Here is a 26,048-nt window from a genome sequence, read left to right on the forward strand (position 1 = left end):
TCACTACTCTTCCCCATGGAACCAGAGCTGAGTCCCTTTTCACCATGAATCAGACAAACACAATCCACCCAAAATCCCTCTAAGCTTCCTACTTTTAATTTATACCTACAGCTTTACTACTAATACTCACAAACCATTTTCTACTTTGGAGCCTGATTTGTAGCAGTTACAAAAAGACATTTCCTAGATTTTATTTGCTACATCAGCACAAAACCTCAGCCACAGAAGCACTTCTGGTGGTTCTTTTTTATTATTAAGGTTTTTTTTATTTTCAGTGTATAAACACAATTAGAAGCACTTCTGTTAATACTTCTCTTTTCAAAAGGAAATAGTAAACTCAAGTGGGACCTTCAACAAAACATCATAGTGCAGAGTGCTCCTGTTGAAGTTTCTAGGCAGCCACACCCTCTTCCACAATACTCCACTGTGTCTCTCCCATTATCCACTCCCACCCACAACAACAGTCGGTCTTTTTTTAAATAACATTTTATTGATTTTCCAAAAATAACAAAAATAAACAACAATGCAAAAACAAAACAAATTGACTTCCCTCTAATCCCTTCCTTGGTTCTATTATTTATCAAGATACTGCATGTCCATTGTTAAATTTGTAACATATTTAAATCACCTATTATCAATTCATAATAAAATTACAAGTAATCTTAAAACCCTGCTAATGTATTAACCTGTGTACATTGCTTCTGTATATATGCAATAAACATCTTCCATTTTTCCTTAAATCCATTGTCATCTCTTCCTCTTAATTTCATCATCAATTTTGCCATTTCAGCATATTCCATTAGTTTAACTTGCCAGTCTTCTTTAGTTGGGACACCTTCTTCTTTCCAATATTGTGCTAATAAAGTCCGTGCGGCCGTTGTTGCATACATAAACAAATTAACCAACAACAGTCTGTCAATCTTCCATGGCCACTAAGCATGCTTAGTCTTTATTGAGAGGTGCCTAGAACACTGTCTAGCCTTGTTGTGCTCTTTGTGTTTCAGTTAATAAGGCTTGGGGATGTGGACAAGGTGCTTGGTTCAGAATGGGCGACCACCTGTGACCATGAACCTTGTCCCTCATAACTGATAAAAACTAGCAGGGGACGGACAGTTGGGCTAGGGAGCTGATTAATGCTTCCTCATGATAAGGGGTGGTCCCTGCCTACTTAAAGGTGGTGGTGGTGGTAAGACACTGCTTTGGAAAACCCTCCCTGGATTCAGAAAATCTAATGAATTACTGATTGATTGATAATCTTTCCTTACTAGGGAATGTGTTTTGAGTGGATAGTGTGGGCTAGATCCAGGCTCTTGGTTGAAACTAATTTTTCTAGATCCAGTTCAATCAGGGCTTAGGCCTAGTTTTGGCATCGAAACTGCCTTGGAAACTTCTATTTTACATCTGCAGGTGTGGCAGTAGATGTGGAAGATGAGTGTCTTGTCTTAGTAAAGAACTGGATGAGAGCCAATAAACTGAAGATTAATCCAGCAAGACTGAGACACTGTTACTAGCTGGTTCCCTAGACTGGATGGATGGGCTGTGGCCTACTCTCCCTGAAGTATCATGTATACAGCTTGACAGTACTTCTGGATGCAGTACTGTTGATTGAGGCTGAAGTAGCCTCAGTGGCATGAAGTGCTTTCAATCAGCTTTGACTGGTGGCTCAACTGCACCCTTGTATGGATAACCAAACTTCTGTTGCCTATGCTCCGCTGACCTCTAGGCTGGATCACTGAAATGTGTGGTACATGGGGCTGCCACTGAAAACAGATTGGAAACCTCAGCTAGTGCAGAATTCTGCAGCCAGATTGTTGACCAGGGCAGGGTGGTCTGAACATGTAACACCAATTCTGGCCGCATTTGCACTGACCTCCAATTAGTTTCCAGCTTCAATTCAGAGTGCTAGCTTTGACCCATAAAGCCCAACACAGCTCAGGACCCCAATACTTCAAGAACCACCTCTCCCTATACGAAAAGACCCAAACCATGAAATTATCACCTGAGGTCTTCCCTGTGTGCCCCATTCACAAGCGGTTAGGAGGGTAGCAACATGAATAGACCCTTACAGGCTTCCCTCTTGTGGAATACTCTCCCCAGGGAGGCTTATGTGGGACCATCTATTTTTAGGAGCCAGGCAATAACTTGCATTCTTACCCAGGACTTTGAGCCATGGATCTGAAGTCCTACAGAGAGGAAGTTAAAAACTAGTAACAGAGGAGTACCAGTAAATGCTGCCAAAATACACTTAAAATACAGTTTGCTATTACTGTAGATAGTGCCTGGCGTGTTCTAGTTCATGGGCTCACGAACAGTTGGACACGACTAAACAACAAGAAGTTACTGTAGATGATGAGAGATGGTCCGGTATGATCACAGAAATCGATCTGTAAAACAAGATATTGTGAATTTTACTTCCGACAGGAATTTACTAGGTGACCTCAGGCAAGCAACTTGCTCTGCCTCAGCCTCCACCCCAGCACCAAATTGCAGCAGGAAAGCTAATGAAACTAACCTACCTTTCAGATTGAAATAAGGATTACCAGATAATTTAGGGTGAAATGCTTTTAATACAGTACTCTTAAGGCTGCAATCCTAGGTACACGTTACTGATGAGCAAGTCTTGTTAAAGCAATAGGATTTATTTTTGAGTAGGCATGCATAGGATTGCACCACGCATTACTGCCAGGAGAGCTTACCTACATTCCAAAGATCTTGAGATTTCTCATATAAACCATCATTCCCTTGTCTTTAGTCTCCTCCTGTGCACTTTGCTTACTGTAGTTGGAGCTGGTTTAATCCAGCACAGGCTGATACAATACTCAAGAGAGCAGCTGCCTCCCATTGCAGAGCTGAATGTCAGTCAGTGTTTCTCCAAATAGGGACATGATCATTTCAGCCTGACATTTTGTGTGCATGTGAATCAGCTCTCTCAGGCTGGGTTTTTCAAAAAAGCAAATCATGTGCATAATTGGGGAGAAACAACACAACAATGGTTACAGGTAAATAATAACCTCCACCCCCCTGCATATATTGAAGTGGACACTTTGAGAAGAGAGCAGAATTGCTGGATCTCTATTGGAGGTGTAACATTTATAAGTCAGCCAGACTTGAGTCTCAGGAATGCTGTCATTTACTCTTATGTTACAGCGCAGTACGCATAGTAGTGTTTATCCACAGCAGTATAGCAGCCCTTGTAATTCCCATCATACTAGGAACACTATAACGATGGATGGTAGGTCTGCTAATTTAGAATCCCTTTGCTGCCAGCTGCCAGGACCACATGATTCAAAGAAAAGTGCATAAAATCCTAGAATGGACAATTACCAAAGAACCTGCACAAAAAGGGAAGTTGCTCTCTAATCCCCACCATCAGTAAGTTGTTATTCTATGCCTTAAAGCAGGAGGATTTTTATATCCCTTAGAAAAAAAAATGTTTTTCATCCCATCTAATGTAGCCACAGATGGTCTCAATAGCCATATAAATGTCTGCTCCTTTTTTCAAACCTACTAAACTCTTGGCCTTAGCAATATCTTAGGATAATGAATTCCACATGTTAATTGTGCACTGTGTGAAGTATTTCCTTTTATCATTTTAAATTTGTTGCCTTTCAATAGCAGTAGATGGCCTCTTAATCCTGTGTTATGAGAAGGGGTAAACAAGAGCTCCTGTCTCACTTGTACACATCATTTTTTATTTTAAATGTTACTGCCAAAATTGTATTTCCCAGTTCATTCCATCTCCGCATGATATCCAACATACTATTTCTCTGGCATTTGCAAAGCTTGATAGTATAAGATACTGATTCCTCTGTCAAGCCAAAACTTTCTTCTACAGAAGCTCACCTGTTGTAGATGCCAACATTACTGAGCCACAAAAGTAGTGACCATTAAGAAGAAAAACATCTATGGGCATGATCCAGTCAAAATTTAAGCATTTTTATTTCACTGGGTGTTATGTGCTTAAATTGTTAACTGAAGTCACTAAGTGCTTAAATTTGGTGGATAATGACGTTCTATTTGTTAAACACTATAGAAGACAGTTCAAAATGTTTACTTCTGATCATCACTTATTGTACAATACAATAACATGAAGAAGGGAAGCAGCAGCAAGGGAAGATTGCTTCCACCAGGGGCTGAGCAAGATCCAGCTGCTTAGGTTCACTTCCTTGCCCCAAAAGGCTGTTGCTAGCTCAGCCACACTCAATAGTCTCAGAGGACCTTGGTGGGAGCTGTTACCTGGCAACTGCCAGCAAGGGAAGGCTGCTTCCATCATAGGCTGAAACAAGTTCCAGCTTCTCAGCCCCACTCCTTTGCCACAGAGAACTTTGGTGGGAGCCAGTGCCTAGAATGATTCAAGGATGATGGCAGAAAATGCCACCTAAAAAAATCCTGGTTCTTTTTGGACACCATGCAATCAGTGTTAGAAACAGATATGAAAGCTAGGAGCTAAATGGCACTTTAAACCTAGGTTATGGGCACAACAATGGAATGTCTAGGCACACTTTTTTTAACAACAGGAATGAAAATGAATGAACTGCAGCTAAAATATTATGCTTATTTTTCACATGGACTAGTCCTTCCCTTGCCCACCCCCCTAATATTCTTAAGAGGGTCTCTTATACAGTTTTCAGAGAGTAGCTGGAAGGGAGGAGGGCAGAAAAAGGTCCTCCTTTCCTTCCACTCTGAAGTTTTAATCTGAAATCTTAGGCGTAGTACTATGCCTGGAATTCAGAAATTCCCTATCACAAAATGCGCTTAGAACAATGGAAGTTTCAAACACTGTATTGAATTCTAGTTCCTGTACTGTATCTGAATGCAATTTTATTTTGTGAATATTTTGTAATATTGCTTTAAGAACCACTTATGGCAATAAAGTGAAATGTTGGTGTATGAGATAAGGGGCAATTATGCCCCAAGGAACAATATTGTTCTGAAGTAAAGGACACTTAGAACTCACAGTTTCTATGACAAATGAGGAAGCATATGTAATGAGCTACAATTTCACGTTTCCTTTTTTTTTTAAATAAAGACATACAAAAAAAAGACAATGTAAGCTGGCATTGGGGGATACTGAGGACCAGATTCAGAGTTTTTGTACTTGGGTACAGATACCAAAGTACAAAATATGGCCCAAACACATGACACAAGTTTTAAGTGCTCAGGTTTCCATGCAACTTATACAGAAGTTGTGAACAGGAAAATACAGTGGAACCTTGGGTTACGTACCGTCCTCCTTACAAACACTTCAGGTAACGAGCTCCGCTAACCCAGAAGTAGGTGCTCCTGGTAGCGAACTTTGCCCCGGGATGCGCCCCATTAGCCTCAGGTTAAGAACATTTTCAGGTTAGGAACGGACCTCTGGAACAAATTCAGTTCATAACTGGAGGTGCCACTGTGTTGCTTGAAAACCTGGCTGTTTGAAATACATGTTATAGTTGGTGTCCTGTAACAAAATTAAGTGTGACTCAACACTTTTTTTAAAAAACAAAACCAGCTTCTCTAAGGCTGCCGACAGCTGAAATGAACTTTGAAACAGGAGCTTTTCAGGTTGTAGCTCATGTATTTCACCATCACATTGGCTCTCACTCCAAGAGTAAATTTGTTAATATAATAAAAGTGACATTGAAGTCTGAGGAGAGTCTGGGACTTCTCATGAGGCTGAAGTTTGTTCCTAGTTCCTTACTCAGTTTAAAAGGGCAGTCAGATGCAGCTTTGGTAAGTAACTTGAATTTTAACTTAACTGCACTCCAATTTCATTTTAATTCTGGAATAACAGTTTAAATTACCAGAAGTATTTTTAGCATTCCAGAGTTCTTACATCCACAACAGAGCTCCTGTTCAGGGTTCCAGCTAACTACATCCTCTTCCAGGACACTCAGTTTAGTCCCTCATTTTCCATTTTTCTTTTCCATGTGATCCAGATTACACCATGGCTACTAAGCATGCTCATAACTGAATGGGGATTTTGTGTAGGAGGGACCAGGAAATGTTTGTCCCTTAGGTTCCTTAAGAAAAAAAATGTGTTCCATTGACCACTTGAATTATTTATTAGAGGGAGTGGTTTGCTTGGAAAGGAATGCCACCAAACCTGATGAAGGAAGCCCCATTGAACTGCACAGCCATGGGGCTTTCTCCCATTCTCAAGCTTTAAATCTATGCATACTAACCTGGAAAAAGTTGCATGTAAACAATGTGGCTATTCACTAAAAAAGTTGTGTAGGATCAGACTGCATAATGTGTGAGGAAGACACTTCCTGCATTATGCAGTCCATTCAGTGATTACATCTGAAATATTATGCACCCCTACAAGGAATTTAAGTCCCTCTGAATTCAATACTTCTAAGTATTATTCAATTTATTTTTATTCCATCCTTCCTCCCAGTGAAGTTGCACTTATGCTCTTCAATTTGGAAGTGAAACTCCACAGATTTCAGTGGTGCTATCAACAATGGTATAGTATCAGATCGCTATGACAATGACTTTGCTTCTGTTTTGGAAGGCAGAAGTATTAATCTTAGTATTATTCTTAGATACTCCTCTTCTTGAAGAGCAGAAGAAACCTGCCCATCAACTCTTATCCAAATCCAGTGTTATTGCACAGGCTTGGGACATTTTAAAGCAGACTGTTTTCTTGTTCTTGCAATGAATTTATTTTGGGAACTTTTGTATTCTAAGGTTTGGGGTGTCTGTTCTTTTTGGTGTTTTTATGGGAGATGAATGAAATGCCTTATTCAAAACAACAGCCAACACTTAAATTGAAAAAGGTGTCAACAGTGTAAAATTATTATTGAGCACAAAAGCTAGTCTAGCCCTTTTGTAACAAGTGGTACTTTCTTAAGCAGTATAACCTCTGTCTTTATGGAGGGGTCGGTATCTGCTTTGGATTGCTATAACACCGAATTTACTTTCTGCACAGATTTGCTTTCTAAAATTCCAATTCATATTTTCTTTATTCACACTGCTTTCAACAACGCCAGGTGTGTGTGTGTGTGTGTACAGTTAGGTTTGAGGATTTGTTGGTTGTTCAAAACGGTTATAAATATATCTAGCTGAGCAGCTGCCTGAGATCTAGATGCAGATGTTCAATGGAGAAACAGACATACTTTTTTCTGGATTGTCAGTAATTTAAGTTTTTAAAGTAAACTACAAATAACTGTACAAGTTTTGAAGCAACAACTGAAAACTCCTAAAATTCTAGAAACTCAGATTTGTTTATAGTTTATTTTCCACTTGATAACACATTCTGGCTGGAAAACAGCTGCTAGTTTACAACGAATTATTATTACTTCCTGATGGAGGAGTGTAAATAGCTTTCAGGAGAGAAACATTCATTAACAGAGGCTGCTAGTTTGAAGTAGGAAGCATCAACGCAGCATCTCCACAAAGAAGGCAGAGCTCAGACTCTTCCGCAAACAAAACATAAAAACACAGTGAAACTTTATTTCTTATATCTGATGAAGTGGCTTGTAGTCTGCAAACACTAAATTGCGCCACAATAAATTTGTTAGTTTTCAAGTACACAAGAACTGTTTTCACGTTTAAAAGTTGAGTGATACAATCCAAGACGTTCACTTAAATAAACAAGCGGGTTTTAATCACTCCCAATTCTGTTCTGGATTTTTTCAAAAAAAGGGGTGTGCTTAGTTCCCATTTAAACTCTGTAAACCCAAAGATTTCATGTAACGACTGCAGAGAAATTTATAATCCTAGAGTTCTGTATTCGAAATCACCAAAAATGGGTTATAAACCACAAGCACGTTTTGAAGTGGGGGAAACGGGACACTCTCCCCTATAACTAGTTCCCCCAATTGAAAGTACAACAGTGAGGAATACTAAATCAATCCTGTATATGAACGGCAAGTTTGCCAAAACTGCAATACACACACCATTTACTCCTTGCAGTACAGTATTTGTCAGAAATCTCCGCCTCCAAGCAGAGAGAAGGAAACCCTTGGATCAAATACGCCCAGCAAGACGTTCCTTTTAGCCACGCAAAGACTTGCGCACTACCAGTTACTACATACGCGTCGAGGCTTAAAATCCTATACACAATCTGGGAAATAAAACCACTTGAAGCCTAAGCAATTTAGTTTTGTAGCACAGGCTGCGTAGCAGAGTCATTTTAACCCTTTTATAATTTCACGTTTCGTTCGTCTAAAAATCAGAGATGAACAATAACCAAGTAAAAAACAAAACAAAAGGAAGCGAAGAATGGTATCACAACCACTGAGTAACAGGATCGCTGAGCATCCAAGTTACAAAAAGACCTCAAGGCATAATTTGCGAAGGCTAAACATCTTCACAGAAAGAAGCCCTAAAAAAATATATTATCTCACGGAATCCGAGAAATAAAAATAAAATAAAAACTCCACTAACTGAATTGCTGACTCAAAATCCTCTGAGAATGCAAAAAAAAACAGGGCCTCCCTCCCGCCTTCAGCAGAGAACCCACCGGGTAAGCAGCTCTGAACTACTGCGGTGCTCAGAGCGTAACTAAATTTCGAAGAGAGAAAACCCCGCCTCCGCCAACCTCCTTCGCCTACAAAAAGAGAGCCCCCCCTTCTTTCCTCACAGCCACAGGGAACGCTTTAATCAAGAGCCCCGCCCAGCGCGAGGTCCCCAATTGGCTGCCCGTAGGAAAAAAGGCGGGGCGAAGGTGTTGTTATGATAAAGAGCAGCCCCGCCTACGCCTCGTGCGCGGAGAGCTTTCCAATGCCGGCTCCTCCTCCTCCCGGTTTTTTTTTTTTTAACTTGCGCTCACCAGCCTTTTAACGGCTCTCCAGAAGCCCATTTTCTCCACACGATTCGCTGTCGAAGCTCCGCCCCTTCCTCCCACGACTCGCGCGCGGGCTCCTCCGCTCGCCTAAAAAGTTCGCCCATAGGCTCCTCCTCCTGCCTCTCTGGGCTATACTCCCGCCTCCCCCCCCCCTCTGTCCCAACGCATGAGAGGAGTTTGATCCCTCCTTCCATACAAATACTGCTCCTCCTCCCCCGCGCGCCCTGCCGGCCAGACCCCGCCCCCTGCTCGCGCAGACACGCCTTCCTTATCTTTCGGACCCCGCCTCTCACCGTCGCGCGCTCGACAACCGTCCCCCCGTCGTCGCCACCCTCCTCGCATCGCGTCCGCACGAGTCGCTCTCACCCGCCCCCAGCGCCCTTTCCCCCCCCTTCCTAAGCCCCATCTGTTTCCCCGGCTGGTTGAAGCCCAGTTTCTTCTCCTCCTTTTAAATATATATATATAAAATAATATCTATAAATATACATTGTATGGACGGGGCAGTAGCGGCGACCTGAGGTGAAGGTGGAAGATGGGTCCGTGTGGCGGCAGCCTCCAGCAGCAGCGCCGCCCCCGCCTGCCTTAGAGACCCGCGAGCAAGCGAGGGAGGAGGAGCAGGAGGCGGCGGCTGAGGAGGCGCCAGCCCGGACAAGCCCCATGCGGAGGAGTCGGCGCGGAGGGGGCAGCTGCGGCTGCTGAGAGAGGCTGAGGGCGAGAGAGAGAAAAAAAGAGAGTCCTTTCGGTCGGGGTGGGGAGGAAAAGGAGGAGACCCACCCCCGTCTCTCTCGCGGCGGACACCGGCAAAGCAGCGGTCTCTGAGGGGCGCTGGGGAAAGGGGCGATGTGCCCGGAGGAGGACGGTGGTTGTGGTGGCGGAGGAGGAGGAGGAGGAGTGGTGGTGGTCTCGGCGGCTGCTACTGCTGCTTCTGCCGCTTCGGCAGCCGCGAGCGGAGATCCGGAGGGGACTTCGGCGGCAGCGACGGCGGCGGCGGCCGGTCTCTTGAGCGAGCTGCGCTCTTGGTGGGAAGTGCCGGCCATCGCTCACTTCTGCTCCCTCTTCAGGACCGCTTTCCGACTGCCCGACTTCGAGATCGAGGTGAGTCGCGCTCCGAAATAATAATAATAATAATAACATTAAAAGATGAAGTGGAAAAGAGAGAGGGACCCGCTCGGTCGATAAATGGGACCGGCCGATCGATCCGGCGGCCCCGCCTCCCCCTCGAGGAGGAGAAGGGATGGGACGGGACAATAACTCCGCTCGCCTCTGTTTTGCCTGCCTTCTCTCCCTCTCTCCTTAGCCGGAAGGCTTTTAGGGTCAGTGGGCTGTGTGTGTGTGTGTGTGTGTGTGTGTGTGAGAGAGAGAGAGAGAGAGAGAGAGAGAGGGAGAAAAAACAACTGCGACCCGCCCACCCCCTACTTGTTATTGTCTGCCCAATTTTCTTTTAAGACAAGAGAGTTTTGTTCGGCGAGTTCGATATTGATCCTTCTCCAGAAAGGGATGTTGGCTGAATGTTTTCACCCGTTCTCCCGGATTTCTTAAAAAAAAATATATTATTAATTTCATTTTTAAAAGTGCCGGCAATCATGCTCTTAACTCTTCCTGGGTGGCTTTGCCACCCTTCTCTCACTTATCTTGGAGTAAGCCCCGTTGAAACTAGTAGGACTTACTTCTGAGTAAATATGCACGGTTGCACTGAAATGGCTGATGCATGCTTGGTCTCCAAAGTACTTTTAGCGATTGATGAATCGAAGGACGTGCAGTTCCTGGAGGGCAAGGGGTGGCGGCAGAATTCGTTACACATAGATGGAGAACTGCGACAAAGTACATGTTTGTTTTGTTTTTCACCTCTTAATTTTTGTACGTTTCGAGGGTATCTAACAAATGAGTGGCGGGGATGGGGATGATGACCACACCAGCCTTCACAATCTTTTCCCCTAGTGAGATAACAGCCGTGATTAGGAGAGTCTTTGCAAATCCAAGGAATGAGGGGTGGGTGGGTTGGTCTGGATCTGTCCTTGCCTGTTCCACCAGGACCCGAAGTGTGCGAGACCGGTGGAGGACTGAATCAAGACCGATCTGAATTGCTACAAACACTGCTAAACCGAAACGGGCTCCGTCAGTCTATTACCTCGAACGTATTGTTTTACCCGCCTACTCACCAGTAAACTGGGGGGAGGCTGTTCCTAATTCTAAAAACACCCCTTTTGTTGCCCTCTTCCTTCCCCCAAGCTCCCATATTGGTCAAGGGAGGAAGGAAAGAGACTGTTAGATCCCCCAGTCCCCGTAGGAAAGGACAGTGCTGATCTCTGTCCTTCCTCTCCCTCCCCCCTCCTTTGGTGGCCCTGACTGATAGCTTGGAAGAGTTTGTTGTTTTGCTGCCATTATCCCTTCAGGGAAAGGATGAGTAGGAGAGAATGGAGTTTTACTTCTGCCTGCTTGTGATGGAGGTGCCACATGCTGCCCTGGGGCTTTGTGACAATCGAGCTCTGAGCTTTGTGACAATCCAGAAGAGTGTGTGTGTGTTCAGCCCCCCCATTCTCCACTCATTTTCAGTATTCTCAGGAGTTTGGATCTATTCTGTTTAAAGAGTGGCAGCAAGTTTAAATTAATTCAAATAAAGTTCGGAAATCTGCTTAGTTCATAGGGCTCAGGTTCAGTAAACGGATAATCATGCAAGTGGCAGAAAAATACTTTGATACTACTATATTGCTACAATTAGAAAGCTACACTTGTCTCTCAGTTTTATAGTTTTTAGTGACCCTTTTCTGGAATTTGGGGTATTTTGTCAATCAGTTCAGTATTACAATGAGTTTTTTGAAGTAGTTGCTCACCCGTTTGTTTCAGTGCACACCCTTAAAATACAATTCTATGTACTTTTTCAGTGTTGAATGTTACAGATAAAAGTGCAGCAACTTGAGGCGGTGACCTTACTCCTTCTTGTGGTGTGTTGTAGAATTCAATAAATATGGTTAATGAGATCAGATGGAAGAACGGGGTGTGTGAGTGAGAGAGAGAAAGAGAAAGAGAGATTGTACCCACAACAGACCTCCCAGAGGCTCTGGCTCATACTCCCAAGATCCTAAGCAGCTTAGGCCAATGTGATTAAACCTGGGGTTTGCCATCTGTTTATAGCAGATGTAACAACTTTGGTGCCTCTGATGCTCTTTCAAACTTTAAACTGTACATCAAAGACTGTTCTTGCCAAGAACCAGAGGTTGATTTCCAGTCTAAGAGAGTCTAAGGGAAATTGCAAAAATGAAATATTAAGAAGTTGGGGTGTGATGTCTAAAAGGGTGGGTTGGTACTGCTGTTCAATTATTACTGCAATGCAGGATTTGGAAGACAAATGAAAAGGATGTGTGTGTCGACATGTAAAGATCTTTAGAAGCCTATTAGAAACTGGGATATTGCTACTTTAACATTGCAGACTGTCATATCAGCTGAAGCATTTACTAACCTACTAAGTATTATAATACTTCAGAAGGTGGTGGACACTCCTTCACTGTTGATTTTTAAGCAGAAGTTGGATGGCCCTCTGACATGGATGCTTTTAGTTGAGATTCTTGCATCAGAGGTGGTTGGACTAGATGATCCTGTACGATTCTATGATTCTATAAAATATGTATGTAATGGACAGCACTTTGTAATTATAGAAAACACATTCACTACTCAAAATGGTGGCAGTGCTAGGAGGAGTTTGGTCTTTTGTGACCTATACAAGTATCATTCTTGACTGAAAACTTGAGGAAAGCCGGGTGGAAGCTAGCTAGACAGAAATCAGTATAAGTTACATTGCTCCCTGAAGGAATAATAAAGAATCTGTTCACTTTTTCCCCCTTTTAAAATGTCACTTGCCCTCAGGTTGTTAATTGCTGTGTCTTGTTGGACACTGGCCATTTATAAGGCAGGGGATGCGATTCTGCAACCTACTGACGGAAGCATGCATGTATTCATAATTCTGTACTGAAATTTTGAGAATTGCTGGTTGAAAGCAACCCTTTAAGAGGTATATACTATTAGTGACTCAGTTTCTAAATCCTTTTGTAGGGAGCACAATATAAATTTGGGATGAATTTGCACTGCCACTAACACCTATTCACTGTAGCAGAATCTTGTGACTAATTTTCACAATGCATTCCATCTTCTGATCTAATACATTTTGTAGGTGTGACTGACCACCAATCACAGCCCAACAGTTAGACATTCACAGGTCTTTCCTACGAATGTGCTTAAGTGTGCCTGCTATTATTTTGAATAATTGTCACCACAGTACTGTGCTGAATATTTTGGATGTGAATGGTACAAATGGGAGGAGGCACGTCAAGATTATATTTATGTGTCTTTAAATCTTCCCTTTAGCTAGATTCATTCTAGGAGGGTTAGGAATTGCAATGAGATGCCTCTGATTTTCAAAGGTTAGCAAGCCACCTTTCTAAAGATGTTCAGTTCAACAGCATGTGAGAATTCTTAAAACTCTTTGAAGGATGTTAATTTTGGAGAGAATCCTTTATGCAGTGCTAAATTTTTGAAAGGAGGAAGGATCTCCCAGTGATGGAGTTCCTTATCAAAGAGGGCCCCTCCCCCACCTATTGATGTAGACTCTCAAGAGGAGGTTCTCTTGCCAAGCACATGAAGCAAGGGGGAAAGATCTTGAATTTACAATGATAAAGGGCAATTGCACTAGCCTTTCACCTTTGGAAGCCCAAATTAGCATCTGGTTTGCTTCAAAAGTGAGTTTGGACTTCAGTTTCTAGAAGGTGCTTGTCAAATGTAAACATTTAATATGGTCTGGAGGAGCAACTGCCTCCTCTTTTGGGGGATGGGGAAGAAGTTCTGATTTTGTGTCATGCTGTGTTTGATTTTCCCTCCCCAAACTCCTCCCTCTATATTTTTAACGTGTTCATTTAGAGTAGACTATTATTTGGCAAGAAGTAAAAAAGGGTATAAGAATCTCTTTTCTTTTTTTGGTGGGACATAAAATAGAAGTTTGTTATCGCTGAAAATAAGTGAGACAGAGGCACAATTGCATAAACTTTATGCAATGGCTTCTAAATGGGGTCACATCTGGGGGAAATGGAAGAGTAGGAAGGGGTAGGAAGAGCCTTTTGGGAATGTGCAGCCCCCCCCCCTTCCTGGAAAATCTATAGACAGGACAGATGGTAAAAAGATAGATGGAAGGCAGAGAAACACTGCAGGGTAGGTTGGTGAATTCCATTTCCCCTCTAAACATGGGAGTCCCATATGGGTTCAAACTTCAGAAAGGAGGCTGACAAAATAAATGTCAACGCTTCTACTTGACATCATTGCTTGTACATTGAATCTCTTGTGACCCTTCACAACATGGACTGCTGAGGGTGCAACCATTTGTACTTTTGTGCTATAGTTGGACAGGAACAAAGGGCCAGTAAAGTGATAAAAAGTCTGGAATATCTTCAGCATTGTTTTAATCTACCACAGGGATTACAGCTGTGGACAGCACTTTCCCCTTTTGCAACTCTCTACTATGGCTACAGGTGTCAGGAGAGAAGCATTTTGCACAGAGCAATTTGTATGATTTTCTCCATCATAGGAAGAGGGATGTCAATAAAAACAGCTCTTTTTTCTGAAATCTCTCCCCCACCCCATTTATGTTAAACAACATTTGAATGAAGCACTTTTTTATTCATAGGAATATTTATATTAAATGTGGTGTTTATTAAAGACATTGAAAATATTGGCAAAGAGTGATTTTATTGATTATATACTCAAACATTTTATCACTTTACAAGGACTTGTAAGCTCCAATGACTTAACCATAATGAACATGTGAAGCTGATAGTGGATTCACTCACTGAATTGATGAAACAGAACTTGTCCTTTGTATATTTGTTATGTTCAGCAACTATCCATGAGTTCAGTAGCTTTTCTATTTGTTGTGGTGCCACAGTTATATGAATTGGTCCTTAGAGATTTCTATAATACAAGAGATTATGAACATTTGACAGACAGAAGCAGAGTTAAATAGAATGATCAATGTTTGGGTGATAACCCAACCATTTACACCAGCTTTGGATGCTGAGCACTTTATATCTATTTTTTTAAAAAAATAATTTTTATTAACTGGCCAATCACATCAAATTAAATCACATCGTATAAATTCCAAATTACAAAGCCAAATTTTAAATTTTGTTGGGGGGACCCATACTTCAAGATCCAAAGGGGGATTCAGATCATCTTCTTATTACTGCATTAATGTCCAAATCAGTCCCATTCAGTCCAAACAAAGTTCATAATTCTATCCAGTCTTATCTTGGTGTTTCCACATCATATCTTGTTCATATAATTTCTGAGCACTTTATATCTAAAGGCTTAGCATGATGGTCTCTTTAGTGTTTTTGGCATTCTCCTCTTCTTTTGTTTCTCTTTTGACATGCAGATTTCCCCCCTAGAGGACCCACCTTAGTGTCACTATGGATTTTCCATTGAATGGCAGTCCATAGTACCAGCAGTTATGCCTCCATCTAAGTGGCAGTTCCATGACCACATCAGGCTTGGGGCACAGGATATATGTCCCCATTCTACCTGAAGCTTGTCATACTTGAGGTCAAACTGTATTCTCAGAAATAGGGGATGATGTGTGTGTGGAAGAGCAAGAACCCATTCTACAAAATCATCTCTAGACTACTAATTGTGTCTGCCATGTTCTTTTTTTAGTAACTTGAATTTCAGCCTTCTGTTGATGCCTGTCTTTTCAGTGTTGTGTAACAAACACAAGAAACACATTTGTTTTAACCCTGTAAATTTATTGAGTCAATGGCAGAAGCTGACATCACTCAAACCCATCTACTTACCTGGAAGATGGTCCTGTCACAGGACCAGCAGGCCTGATGGATGCGTATGGTCTTTCCAGGCCCCATGGAAACAGTTCCTCACCACCTTGCTTCAGATGCCACAGCTAAAAAAATAATGAAGCTTCACATAGAGCTTGGGCAGCACAAATGAGTAACATACACTTGCTCCTGAACTTGGACTGTTTCTGCTTCTACGGTTTTTCAGATGACAAACTCCTTAACAGTCTTGTCTTTGTGGATACTTTGGCATTTCTGATACAGCAGATAGACAGAAAATTTCTGTGGCCCTTATTGGCACAGCCATTATTCCTTCTCTTCTAGGTAATTTCAGTGCTGAAAATGCAAAAGAGCATAGGCAGCATGTGTTACAGACAGTCTGATCCTGTGCATTTTATTCAAGAGTAAGCTTCTCTGTATTCAGTAAAACTTACTTCCTGGTAAGTGTGCTTTTAACTGAAGCTTTAGCCCCTTCAGTCTGGATGGCAGTCTTGAAACTATCATATGCCTTGGCACATCAACAATTTATTGGATTAATTCTGACTTTTATGTTGTTAGAAGTATACATCTTGAAGATTAGGCAATAGACTTGTAAAACGATAGACAGTAATTATCACTATTGACGTAGTTGAAGAGACTTAAACTATTATTTTAAAAATCACGGCCAAGATCCTGATCCCCCTTTCCAGGAAGAACAGGGCACAGGTACATGTTGAGGATAAAAAGCTGATTAACAAGAATAACGAACAGGAAGGAAGGATATATTTTGGCCGGGTTTGTTCCTTTTCCTCCTCATATTCTGTCTGTTGATACACAGAGATAATGTACTGTGTATTCCAAATGCCATGCTTGGAGTTACTTCTGCTTTCAGTATGAGTTACACAGGAAATTGAGTTGCTGGATGTACATCATCACTAGAAGAGCGAGCAAGAGGGGAGGCATTAGTTTAACAGTTGTTATAAAATGCGGGTGGCGCTGTGGGTAAAACCTCAGCTCCTAGGACTTGCCGATCGTATGGTCGGCGGTTCGAATCCCCGCGGCGGGGTGCGCTCCTGTTGCTCGGTCCCAGCGCCTGCCAACCTAGCAGTTCGAAAGCACCCCCGGGTGCAAGTAGATAAATAGGGACCGCTTACTAGCGGGAAGGTAAACGGCGTTTCCGTGTGTGGCTCTGCCTCGCCAGGGTAGCTTCGTCACGCTGGCCACGTGACCCGGAAGTGTCTGCGGACAGCGCTGGCTCCCGGCCTATAGAGTGAGATGAGCGCACAACCCTAGAGTCTGTCAAGACTGGCCCGTACGGGCAGGGGTACCTTTACCTTTATTAGGTGTTCAGTTGAAATTATTTGACCAATGTAATTTACATTGCAGCCCTATGTATTTCTTTTGTCAGAAATTAAATATATTCTCCTTTGGGAGGGAGGTGGAAAAGGAATGTGTGGAGCAACTGCAAGTGCTTCTGGATGACACTGATTATTTATATTTGTCTTTAGGCCTGGTTTGGAAACTGCATCAAATTTGATCACCCTGATGGATAACAATATCAAATGACACTATTATACTTACTTGATCTCTCAGTGGCCTTTGATACCATTGACTACTCCTAGATCAACTGTATGGGATGGGTTTCTGCAGGGCACCATTTTGTCCGCAATGCTCTCTAGCATTTGTATGAAGGTGGTCATTAAAGGTTTTGAAGCATGGTGCCATCAGTACACTGATGACATACAGCAGGCATAGGCAAACTCGGCCCGCCAGATGTTTTGGAACTACAACTCCCATCAGCCCTAGCTAACAGGACCAGTGGTTAGGGCTGATGGGAGTTGTAGTCCCAAAACATCTGGAGGGCCGAGTTTGTCTATGCCTGACATACAGCTCTGTCTCTCCATAATATCTGGATCAGGAGAGGCTGTGCAAGCTCTGGATCAGTGCCTTAATGCAGTGGTAGATTAGATGAGGGCCAGTAAACTGAGTTTCATTCTTGGGAAAGCAGAAACTCTGTGCTTCCCATGTCTCGAAGATAGGTCAGTAAGTAGCCTGTTCAGGTTGCACTCCCTCTGAAGAGTGGATACTCCTGGATACATATGTGTCATTAGCTGCCTAACTGACCAGTGACTAGGACTGCCTTTTACCAGCTTTGTCTGGTATGCCAGCTGTATCTTGATTGGGATATCTTGGTCATCATAGTCCATGCATTGGTAACCTTGAGGCTGTAATGTAATCTGTGTGGCTGCCCTTTGGCCTGGGCCTGAAGCTCCAGCTAGTACAGAATTCACTAGATAGTGACTAGATTGCTGATGGAGGCAGGTGGCCACCTCTGGTAACATACCTTTACTAGCTGCTCAAAAGCTACCACACAAGGTTCAAGGTTATTGTGTTGATATATAAAGCCCTGAACAACTTGTCCAGGATACCTTAAGGACCACCAGAGCCTTTCTATCCCAGTTCAATTACTGAGATCATTCAGAGGAGCACTGTTAATTGTCTTCCATGTTACAGAGGCCTGATTGGTCTCAACCAGAAGCTGGGCATTTAGTGTCACCTGTCCCATGCTATGGAATGCTCTTCCAGTAGGGATTTGGCAAGCATCCTGGCCTTTGACATTCAGGTATCTCTTGAAGACCCTTTATTTTTTATTTTTCACTGCTGATAGGCCTATGCAAGCTGTTTAAAATCAGTTAATGATTACCGTATTTTGTACTGTTTTTATTTATTATTCTCATTTTTATTGATTACATACAGTAAGCATGCAACTTATTTGGGGATTATGTTCTGGGGATAGCACCGAAAACAAAAATTGTGTATAGTCAAAATGCACTGGCTGCAATGGCAGATGGGATTGCCAAAGTGCCCCCCCCAAATGCCTACCTCCTTTCCGCTGCCATTTAACCCCCCCTTTTTTTGGCCAGGCTCATAAACCTGAATGCACAAAAGTTAAATGTGTGTAAGTTGTGAGTGTATGTATTGCTGTACATTTCCCCGATGTTTTATGAGATGACAAGATTTCTTAATACCTTTAAATATTAATAATAAAATAAATGATGGACAATATCTGCCTCATTATTGCAAACCTAATTTGGTTAATGGCCTTGCCAAGTCCCAGATGTTTCTAAGGGCCAAGCTTCCTGAGCTCTATGAGCTGCAGCAAGAAAAGCAAGAACTTGACATTATCTTTTAGCTAACATTGCTGGAGAAACCTTCATGATCCTTTTTTGGCCCACAATGCACATTTCTTTTTCCAGGTCAGCCTGAGTTTTGATATGTCCACAAAACAATTAGCTAATGATTTCCCAGGTTCTCTCTTCATAGTGAGAGTTGCCATGTATGGTTTTCAGCCCGGCATTGAGTCATATCTGGATCCAGAAATAATATAACATATTTGTACTGCACCCCATTGTGCAGTTTTGTGTTTTTTAATCAATAAATAATGCTAATGATGAGTACTGTCAGAAGGGAAAAGAATGTGTTATTACTATTTATAAAGTGCTTAATAACATAGAATCTAGAACATAACAAATACTTAACAGAGAGGTGTTTGTTTTTTTAAAAAAAGAAAGTTTGCCAGTTGTTGTACAAAGTTAGGAAAACAATAGAACCTCTGCCTTCAAGTTTTTAATCTAATAGATGTGCTGCAAAAGAAAAAGAGTACAAATTATCCACATTTAAATTACTGTTTCAGTGGCCAGTGAGAGAGAAGAGTCAGTCCTGGGAGCTGAGAACCAAATAATATTGGTCCTAGCGAAATTGATGGGAGTGGGCCATGCAGTCTCATCTCTATCTCTGCTATAGTTGGGTGGAACAACTGCTAGTTGAAGATTATTGAGTAATGGTGCAAGAAACTGATTTGTTTCCAGTGCTATTTATAAATAAGAGAAATGAAGGTATTAGAATGTCACCATCCTAAACCTTGGAGTGGCCCATATGCTTGGTGTTCACTGGGATCTTACAGTCCTTCAGAAAACAAGTCCTAAAGAGAAGGAAATATTCTGTATTTCACAAAAGTTCTGTATTTCACATCAGCTAGAGATCCTTGGTAGTGCATAAGCAATTGGAATTTGGTGTAAAAACTTTCCGTCTGAATTTTTAAAAACTGTACATGCCAAAATAATGGGAATGTCTAACAGAGTTGGTAAAATATTTCAAATGCCTGAATATCAACATCACATTTTTAAATGATGGCCTTGCATGGCACTGAGTAAATATTTCCATTTTTTAGGTGCCTTAATATCCAGGGCACTTGGAATTTTTACCAGACCTGAATCTATGCAAGCCTATAAGCTCTGCTTGAATTGGGGTAATTAGTGGTGCTAAAAGAACAGAAGAGAACTTTACTGTGGTCTGAACTTTTATAGATCTCTTCATGGAAGTTACTTGAAAAAAACTTTGATTTTCAGCACTGCAACCTGAACTCTCTTTTTCATTGTCAGTCTACAACCTTGTGCTTACTAGACTGGAAGAAAGTGATGCTTCCAGATGTGGGGTGCCACCAACAGCTGTATGCCTCAGAATCTGGGAAGCAGATGTTTCTTTTTCTTTTTCTTGGATCATTGCGTAATGAGAGGCTGAAGAAGGGGAGTGGATTTACAGAGCCGTTTGGCTCAGATAAAGCAGTGCATCCATCAGGCCAGGCTCTGGGCATTGTTATGAGAAGAGAGTGTTGAACAGCCAAGCCCCCATGCTGGCTTCAGCAGAGGCAGCTGCCTGACAAGGCTCAGGGTTCTTCTTTTCAAGACTTCGCAGCTGTGGTTTGGAGGGGAGGAGGTGGCTCAGTATTGACCAGGTCAAAAGTTCAGTGGGACATGAGGGAGTTGCATGTGCAATAATATACATTTATTTTTCATATATGTATATCTCTGAGGCAGCTCCAGTAACTGAACACTTCAAAGTACCAGAATATTGAAAAGATATGAACAGCCTATTAATCTAGCTGAGAAACTGGAAATGATATCCAAGACTGTGTCAGCAGTCTGTCTTCTGGGGAACACAAGTTAAGTCTTGGTCTCCAGTGAAAACAATATCACTTGTGGATTGCCTTTGGTGGTAATGTCTCCTTCCCAACTAGTTCCTTCTACCTGTCCCCTCCAGTATCAATATTGAAACACGGCATATTTTTACCATAAAACTTTGCTGACCCATTGCTCTTGCCTATTCTACTCTTTCTCCAGCTTGTACGACTTCAATCCTCAACCATTTTGATGGTTCTTATGTCAATATAAACAACAGAGAGTTATAGCACTTTCAATATGAACAGATTTATTATGACATATGCTTTCATGGACTAGAGTTTATCAGAAGCATAAAGTGTTATCCTTGGTTGCCAGACATATATATTGGGGGGGTATAAACAATGGGTGAAAAGGCCATGAAATTGTGTCTATGACATTTCTATGCAGAGCTCAAATGTATGCAAGATAAGAATAAAGCCACTCATTCACAATAGTAGTCTCTGTGATAATAAAATTTATTTATTTGAAGCATTTTTATTCCTCTCTTCAACTGAAAATGGCTCTGAAAGTCATTGAAAAATCAAATGTCAGTTATAAGACAGTTCTGTCCCTCTGGCTTACAATAAGTTGTTGGTTTCTCAACAGAGCTGATAGAGAACTGCAGGCCCATCTCTCTCCCTCTCCTATAACCTAATGCAGGCATGCCCAACTCCCAAGAGACTGCAATCTACTCACAGTAAAAAAAATCTGGCAGTGATCCACCCATTGTCATTGGAGGACTGACCAGAATTGTTGAGCTTTCCCCCCTTTTTTCTTAGAAAAGTAACGGGGGGTTCAAGGATCGACCAGGGATGCCCCCTGATCAATCAGTAGATAATGATCGACCTGTTGGACATGCCTGACCTAATGGAATGGCTAAGCACCTACTGCAGGTTGAAATGAAAATGAAAAGTCACCCTGCCCTGCTGCTGTCACTGCTGCTGCTGCCCCACCAGCATCATACCTACCCCTGCTGATACCACCTACCTCCGCTGTGTGCCTTGCCACTTCTGCCACTGGTGGAGAAGCGCTGCCACCATATGTGGTGATTTCAGGCAGGATTGCATCAATTTCAGTTGTGATATTGCCCCAAATGGACACAATCTTGCCTGAAATTGGCAAGAGGAGGTGGGACGGGCAGGAGACTTCTGCTGCTAAGCATTCTTTGCTGTGCTAATGTAATATTTGTATTTGGGAAGAAAGAGTTCTGGTAAAGTTCAAATTGAATGGAATCAAATCTGCTGATGAAATCTAATTCCACAGCTTCACACTAGTGCCTCCCATTTACCTCTTTTTGTTTAATTATGGTAAATTTGAGGTCAGCAGCAGAGTGCCCAGGCTAATGAAATGTTTTTCCACTGGTTTCTGGGAAACCAATTTTTGTGTTAAGCTTGTGTCTGTGTTGGCAGCAGAAAGACACTGTTGGCATATATCTCATTGGAGAATGAGAAGGTGAATGAACCCCTGATAATATTAGTCTTGTAGCAGGGACAGAGCTGCATCATTGAGCTTGCAGCAGCTGCATCACTGAGTTTGCAACTTGGGTCTGTGTTGGTGTTAGATAGGCTTCTTGCTGGTAAATAACCTTTATCTGGAGGCTGGTGGTAAGAGAGAACATACATGCCTAGCACCCAAAGCCTGTGTGAGGATAGTGAGGATAGTGAGGATAGTATAGGTCAAATCTGTGTCCAGGGCAGCTGTTTACCAGCTCCATCTGGTACGTAGGCTGAGACCCTATCTGCCTGCGGACTGTCTCGCCGGAGTGGTGCATGCTCTGGTTATCTCCCGCTTGGACTACTGCAATGCGCTCTACGTGGGGCTACCTTTGAAGGTGACTCGGAAACTACAACTAATCCAGAATGCAGCAGCTAGACTGGTGACTGGGGGCGGCTGCCGAGACCATATAACACCGGTCTTGAAAGACCTACATTGGCTCCCAGTACGTTTCCGAGCACAATTCAAAGTGTTGGTGCTGACCTTTAAAGCCCTAAACGGCCTCGGTCCAGTATACCTGAAGGAGCGTCTCCACCCCCATCATTCTGCCCGGACGCTGAGGTCCAGCGCCGAGGGCCTTCTGGCGGTTCCCTCATTGCGAGAAGCAAAGCTACAGGGAACCAGGCAGAGGGCCTTCTCGGTAGTGGCGCCCGCCCTGTGGAACGCCCTTCCAGCAGATGTCAAAGAGATAAACAACTACCTGACATTCAGAAGACATCTTAAGGCAGCCCTGTTCAGGGAAGTTTTTAACGTGTGATATTTTACTGTATTTTTGGTTTTTATGGAAGCCGCCCAGAGTGGCTGGGGAGGCCCAGCCAGATGGGCGGGGTATAAATAATAAATTATTATTATTATTATTATTATTATTATTATTATTATTATTATTATTGTCATATTTGGGCTGTAGTTCACTGGTGATATTTTGAAAATATTTTAACGGGGTAGTAACAAGGAGGGGTGTTCTCTCTCTCTCTCTCTCTCTCTCTCTCTCTCTCTCTCCTGGGAAATGTCCTGAAGGAGATGATTCCTGGATACCAGTCTGGTTTTGCCAAACTATCTCTTTATATGGGTAAGCATTGTAGTTTTAAGTATGTCTGACAGAAATAATTTGGGCATGGATCTGTATTAGGAAGTGGAACAAATATGGCTATATGATAGGGCTTGGCTGTAGATGATGGATTTGTGTGGTTCTCTCTGGAGAAGGAGCTGGAAGCATGCAGATATGTGTTGCGATTGATGGGTTTTTGGTATAAGTTGCTCTGTGATAGCTAGAAAGTGAACTTCTACCAATGTCTAATCTAGGCTTTGGTTGATAATGGGGTTGAAGAAATTTAAGATTTAATTGAATTTCTTAGGAGCCAGGTTTCCATGGGTTAAAATGATGAAGATGTTAGGTAGCGGAGAGGCCTCTGAGGACAGAAATATAGGTAGCATTGTTCCAAGTCGGCCATGTATATCTTGGTACAAGATGTGTGCAAGAGTACACATTTGGGAAATTTCCACCCCATAATACTGAGCTTAGATCACTGAGGTTTGGAGCAAGGTGAACAGCAAGCTTCTAATCTAGCTCAAAACCTGAGTGGCACAGTTTTACAGATGGGTAGTTACCATTCCCTCACTTTGATGCATGGAAGAAGTGTGGTGGGGCAGGGGGAATTGGAATAAGGGAATGTACACATTGCAGACACTAACTTCACTTTCGTCCATGATGCTGCCCACTTTTAGGGGCTCTCCGCCATCTTCCTATATTGAAAGTGCTTGGAGTAGTGGCCAGTTTGGACTGGAGGCTTTATTTATTATCTATTTGTATACCATCCTTCAAGCGAAGATCACAGTGTGGTTTACAGCATAAAGAAGCAAAATGGAAATACAAAATATATAACAAAACAAAACCAGTAACTCCCCTCTCACAAACAGATTGTTTAATCAGCCAGAGTCCTGGTTACAGAGGTATGTTATCGTCTGGCACCTAAATATTTGTAATGAAGACACCAGGTGAGCCTCCTGGCGAGAGCATTCTACCAATGGAGAGCCACTGCAGAAAAAGCCCATTCTCATGTTGACACTCTCCGGACCTCTCATGAAGTGGACACACACAAAAAGGACCTCAGATGATTATTGCAGGGTCCGAGTTGGTTCATATGAGGGGAGGTGATCCTTGTGGTATTTGCGGTCCTGAGTTGTTTAAGGCTTTATAGTCAAAACCAGCACTTTGAATTTTGCCTGGAAACTAACTGGCAGCCAGTGCAGTTGGGCCAGGATCGGTGTAATTTGCTCAAACATTTTTGCCCCTGTGAGCATCTGAGCCACAGAATTCTGCACCAGCTGCAGTTTACAAACTGTTTGCCTACAGAGCTTGTAGCTGGGGCTGCTGCAATAAAAAGCTGCTCAAGTCTTTGGGAGGCAGAGATGCAGGAGGGCATCAAAGGAGGGAGGGAAGGAAAGATGGACAGAGGCCATTCTTGCCCGCGCCACCCCTGACCATCATTCAAGGCACTCCAGGGTACCATGGCACACTGGTTGAAAACCACTGTTTTATATATTTTCCTCTTGGCTGAGTATTGATATGAACTTGGGTTTTCACATATAAACCCAAGAGTCTTCCCACCATCACAGTAGGTTTCTGTGAAGGAGAAGATAGGTTAGGTGGAAAGGAGAGTGGTGGTGTTGGTGGGGAAATCAAACTGAGTGGTGAGTGGTGCAGAGAAAATGTAGTGAGTCTTGTTTTAAGTTGGGAGTATTTTGTGCAATTGTGGAACACGATAGTAGTTTATGGCATTCTGAGATGGGTTATGTGTTTGATCTGCATTGTTTGGAAAAGTGTTTGTGGCTGCAATCTTAACACACATTTATCAGGGAGTAATCACTGCTGAACACAATGGAACTTGCTTAGAAGTACTGTTTTTCAGTTCTTCCACACCAGTCTGGAGAGATGATTTCAGAAGGTGGTGTTTGGAGATTATTTCAGTCCCATAGCATTCATTGTCTGGCTGCCAATAAGCTCCCAGGCCCAATTCAAGGAGTTGCTAGTACAAAGCCCAAGTGACCTAGTGCCTGGATACTTTTCTTGATATCTGATCCTGTCAGCTGGTGTGGCGGGCAAGATAGTGACATGAGACAGGGCATTCTCTGTGGCAGCACCCCATTTATGGAACTCCCTCCTTATACAACAAATACAATAAACCTCCACATTAGTTGTTTTCAGATGACAGGTGAAATTACACCTTCATTATACAGTTTTCATTTTATGCTAAAGATGCGTTTCTTTATCTGGCCTTTGACATTTCAGATATATGCATTTTAGGGCATACTCTATCATGATTGAAATTGGTTTTAAACTGTTTTTAATGTTGTCTTTTAAATTGTTGTGACCTACCCTAGGATCTTATTATTATTATTTATTTATTACCTGCCCTTCAGCAGCAAGTCACAGAGTGCATTACAAGAATTTAAAATGCAGAATTAAAACAGTTAAAACAGAATAGTCACAGTAGTAGGGTGTGGCCTGAGAACACACATTATGTTAGGGTAAAAGTGGTGTGTCTTCATCATTAATTGAAAATGGTATAGTAAAGAACCCAGACACACCTCTGTTGGGAGGGAATTGCACAGCTTAGGGGGCTGCCATAGGGCATGCCCTCTCCTGAGCCACCCCACAACTTTTGAGGGAGGTGAAACTACACCTCTGCTAACCTTAACACCTAGGAGGGCCGATAGGGAAGGAAGAGGCATTTCAATTATTTGCAGGCCTAAGGCTTTTAGACTTTTAAGCACTTACAATGAAGGATGGGCAATATATCAAATAAACAAATGATATCTGTGTTATGTGCTGCACTGTTGTGAGGTGAGTTTTCCTTTCAATCTGAGTCTTAATTTAATAGTAGTAGCTGCAATGGCTGAGGGGAAACTCTTTGGATTTGGTAGGGAGAGATGATGGGTGCCATTACTCAAATTTCAGAATGAAATTCAAGC

At 42.4% G+C, this 26,048-nt stretch overlaps 1 protein-coding gene and 1 long non-coding RNA gene across 3 annotated transcripts in view; one reads left to right on the top strand and one right to left on the bottom strand.

Annotated features, from left to right (window-relative positions):
• Nucleotides 1–693: 693 nt before the first annotated feature.
• LOC128422334 (uncharacterized) lies at nt 694–8,747 on the bottom strand. 2 transcript variants are annotated; one of them, XR_008332480.1, is made up of 2 exons: nt 8,453–8,747; nt 694–2,384 (listed from the first exon to the last, which is right to left on the bottom strand). It is a non-coding gene; the product is annotated as an uncharacterized LOC128422334 (long non-coding RNA). The 2 variants fall into 2 exon arrangements; XR_008332481.1 differs by lacking the exon at nt 8,453–8,747 and adding an exon at nt 5,227–5,315.
• A 336-nt stretch (nt 8,748–9,083) lies between these two features.
• The window catches only part of LOC128422327 (chromatin remodeling regulator CECR2), a 123,857-nt gene continuing 106,892 nt past the window's right edge, over nt 9,084–26,048 (top strand). Inside the window, exon 1 of the mRNA XM_053406204.1 lies at nt 9,084–9,871. Within this exon, the coding sequence (XP_053262179.1) occupies nt 9,617–9,871 (255 nt within the window). The 5' untranslated portion in view covers nt 9,084–9,616. The remainder of the gene's footprint in view (nt 9,872–26,048) is intronic.

Source organism: Podarcis raffonei, chromosome 10 (genome assembly GCF_027172205.1).
Source record: "Podarcis raffonei isolate rPodRaf1 chromosome 10, rPodRaf1.pri, whole genome shotgun sequence".
NCBI lineage: Eukaryota > Metazoa > Chordata > Lepidosauria > Squamata > Lacertidae > Podarcis > Podarcis raffonei.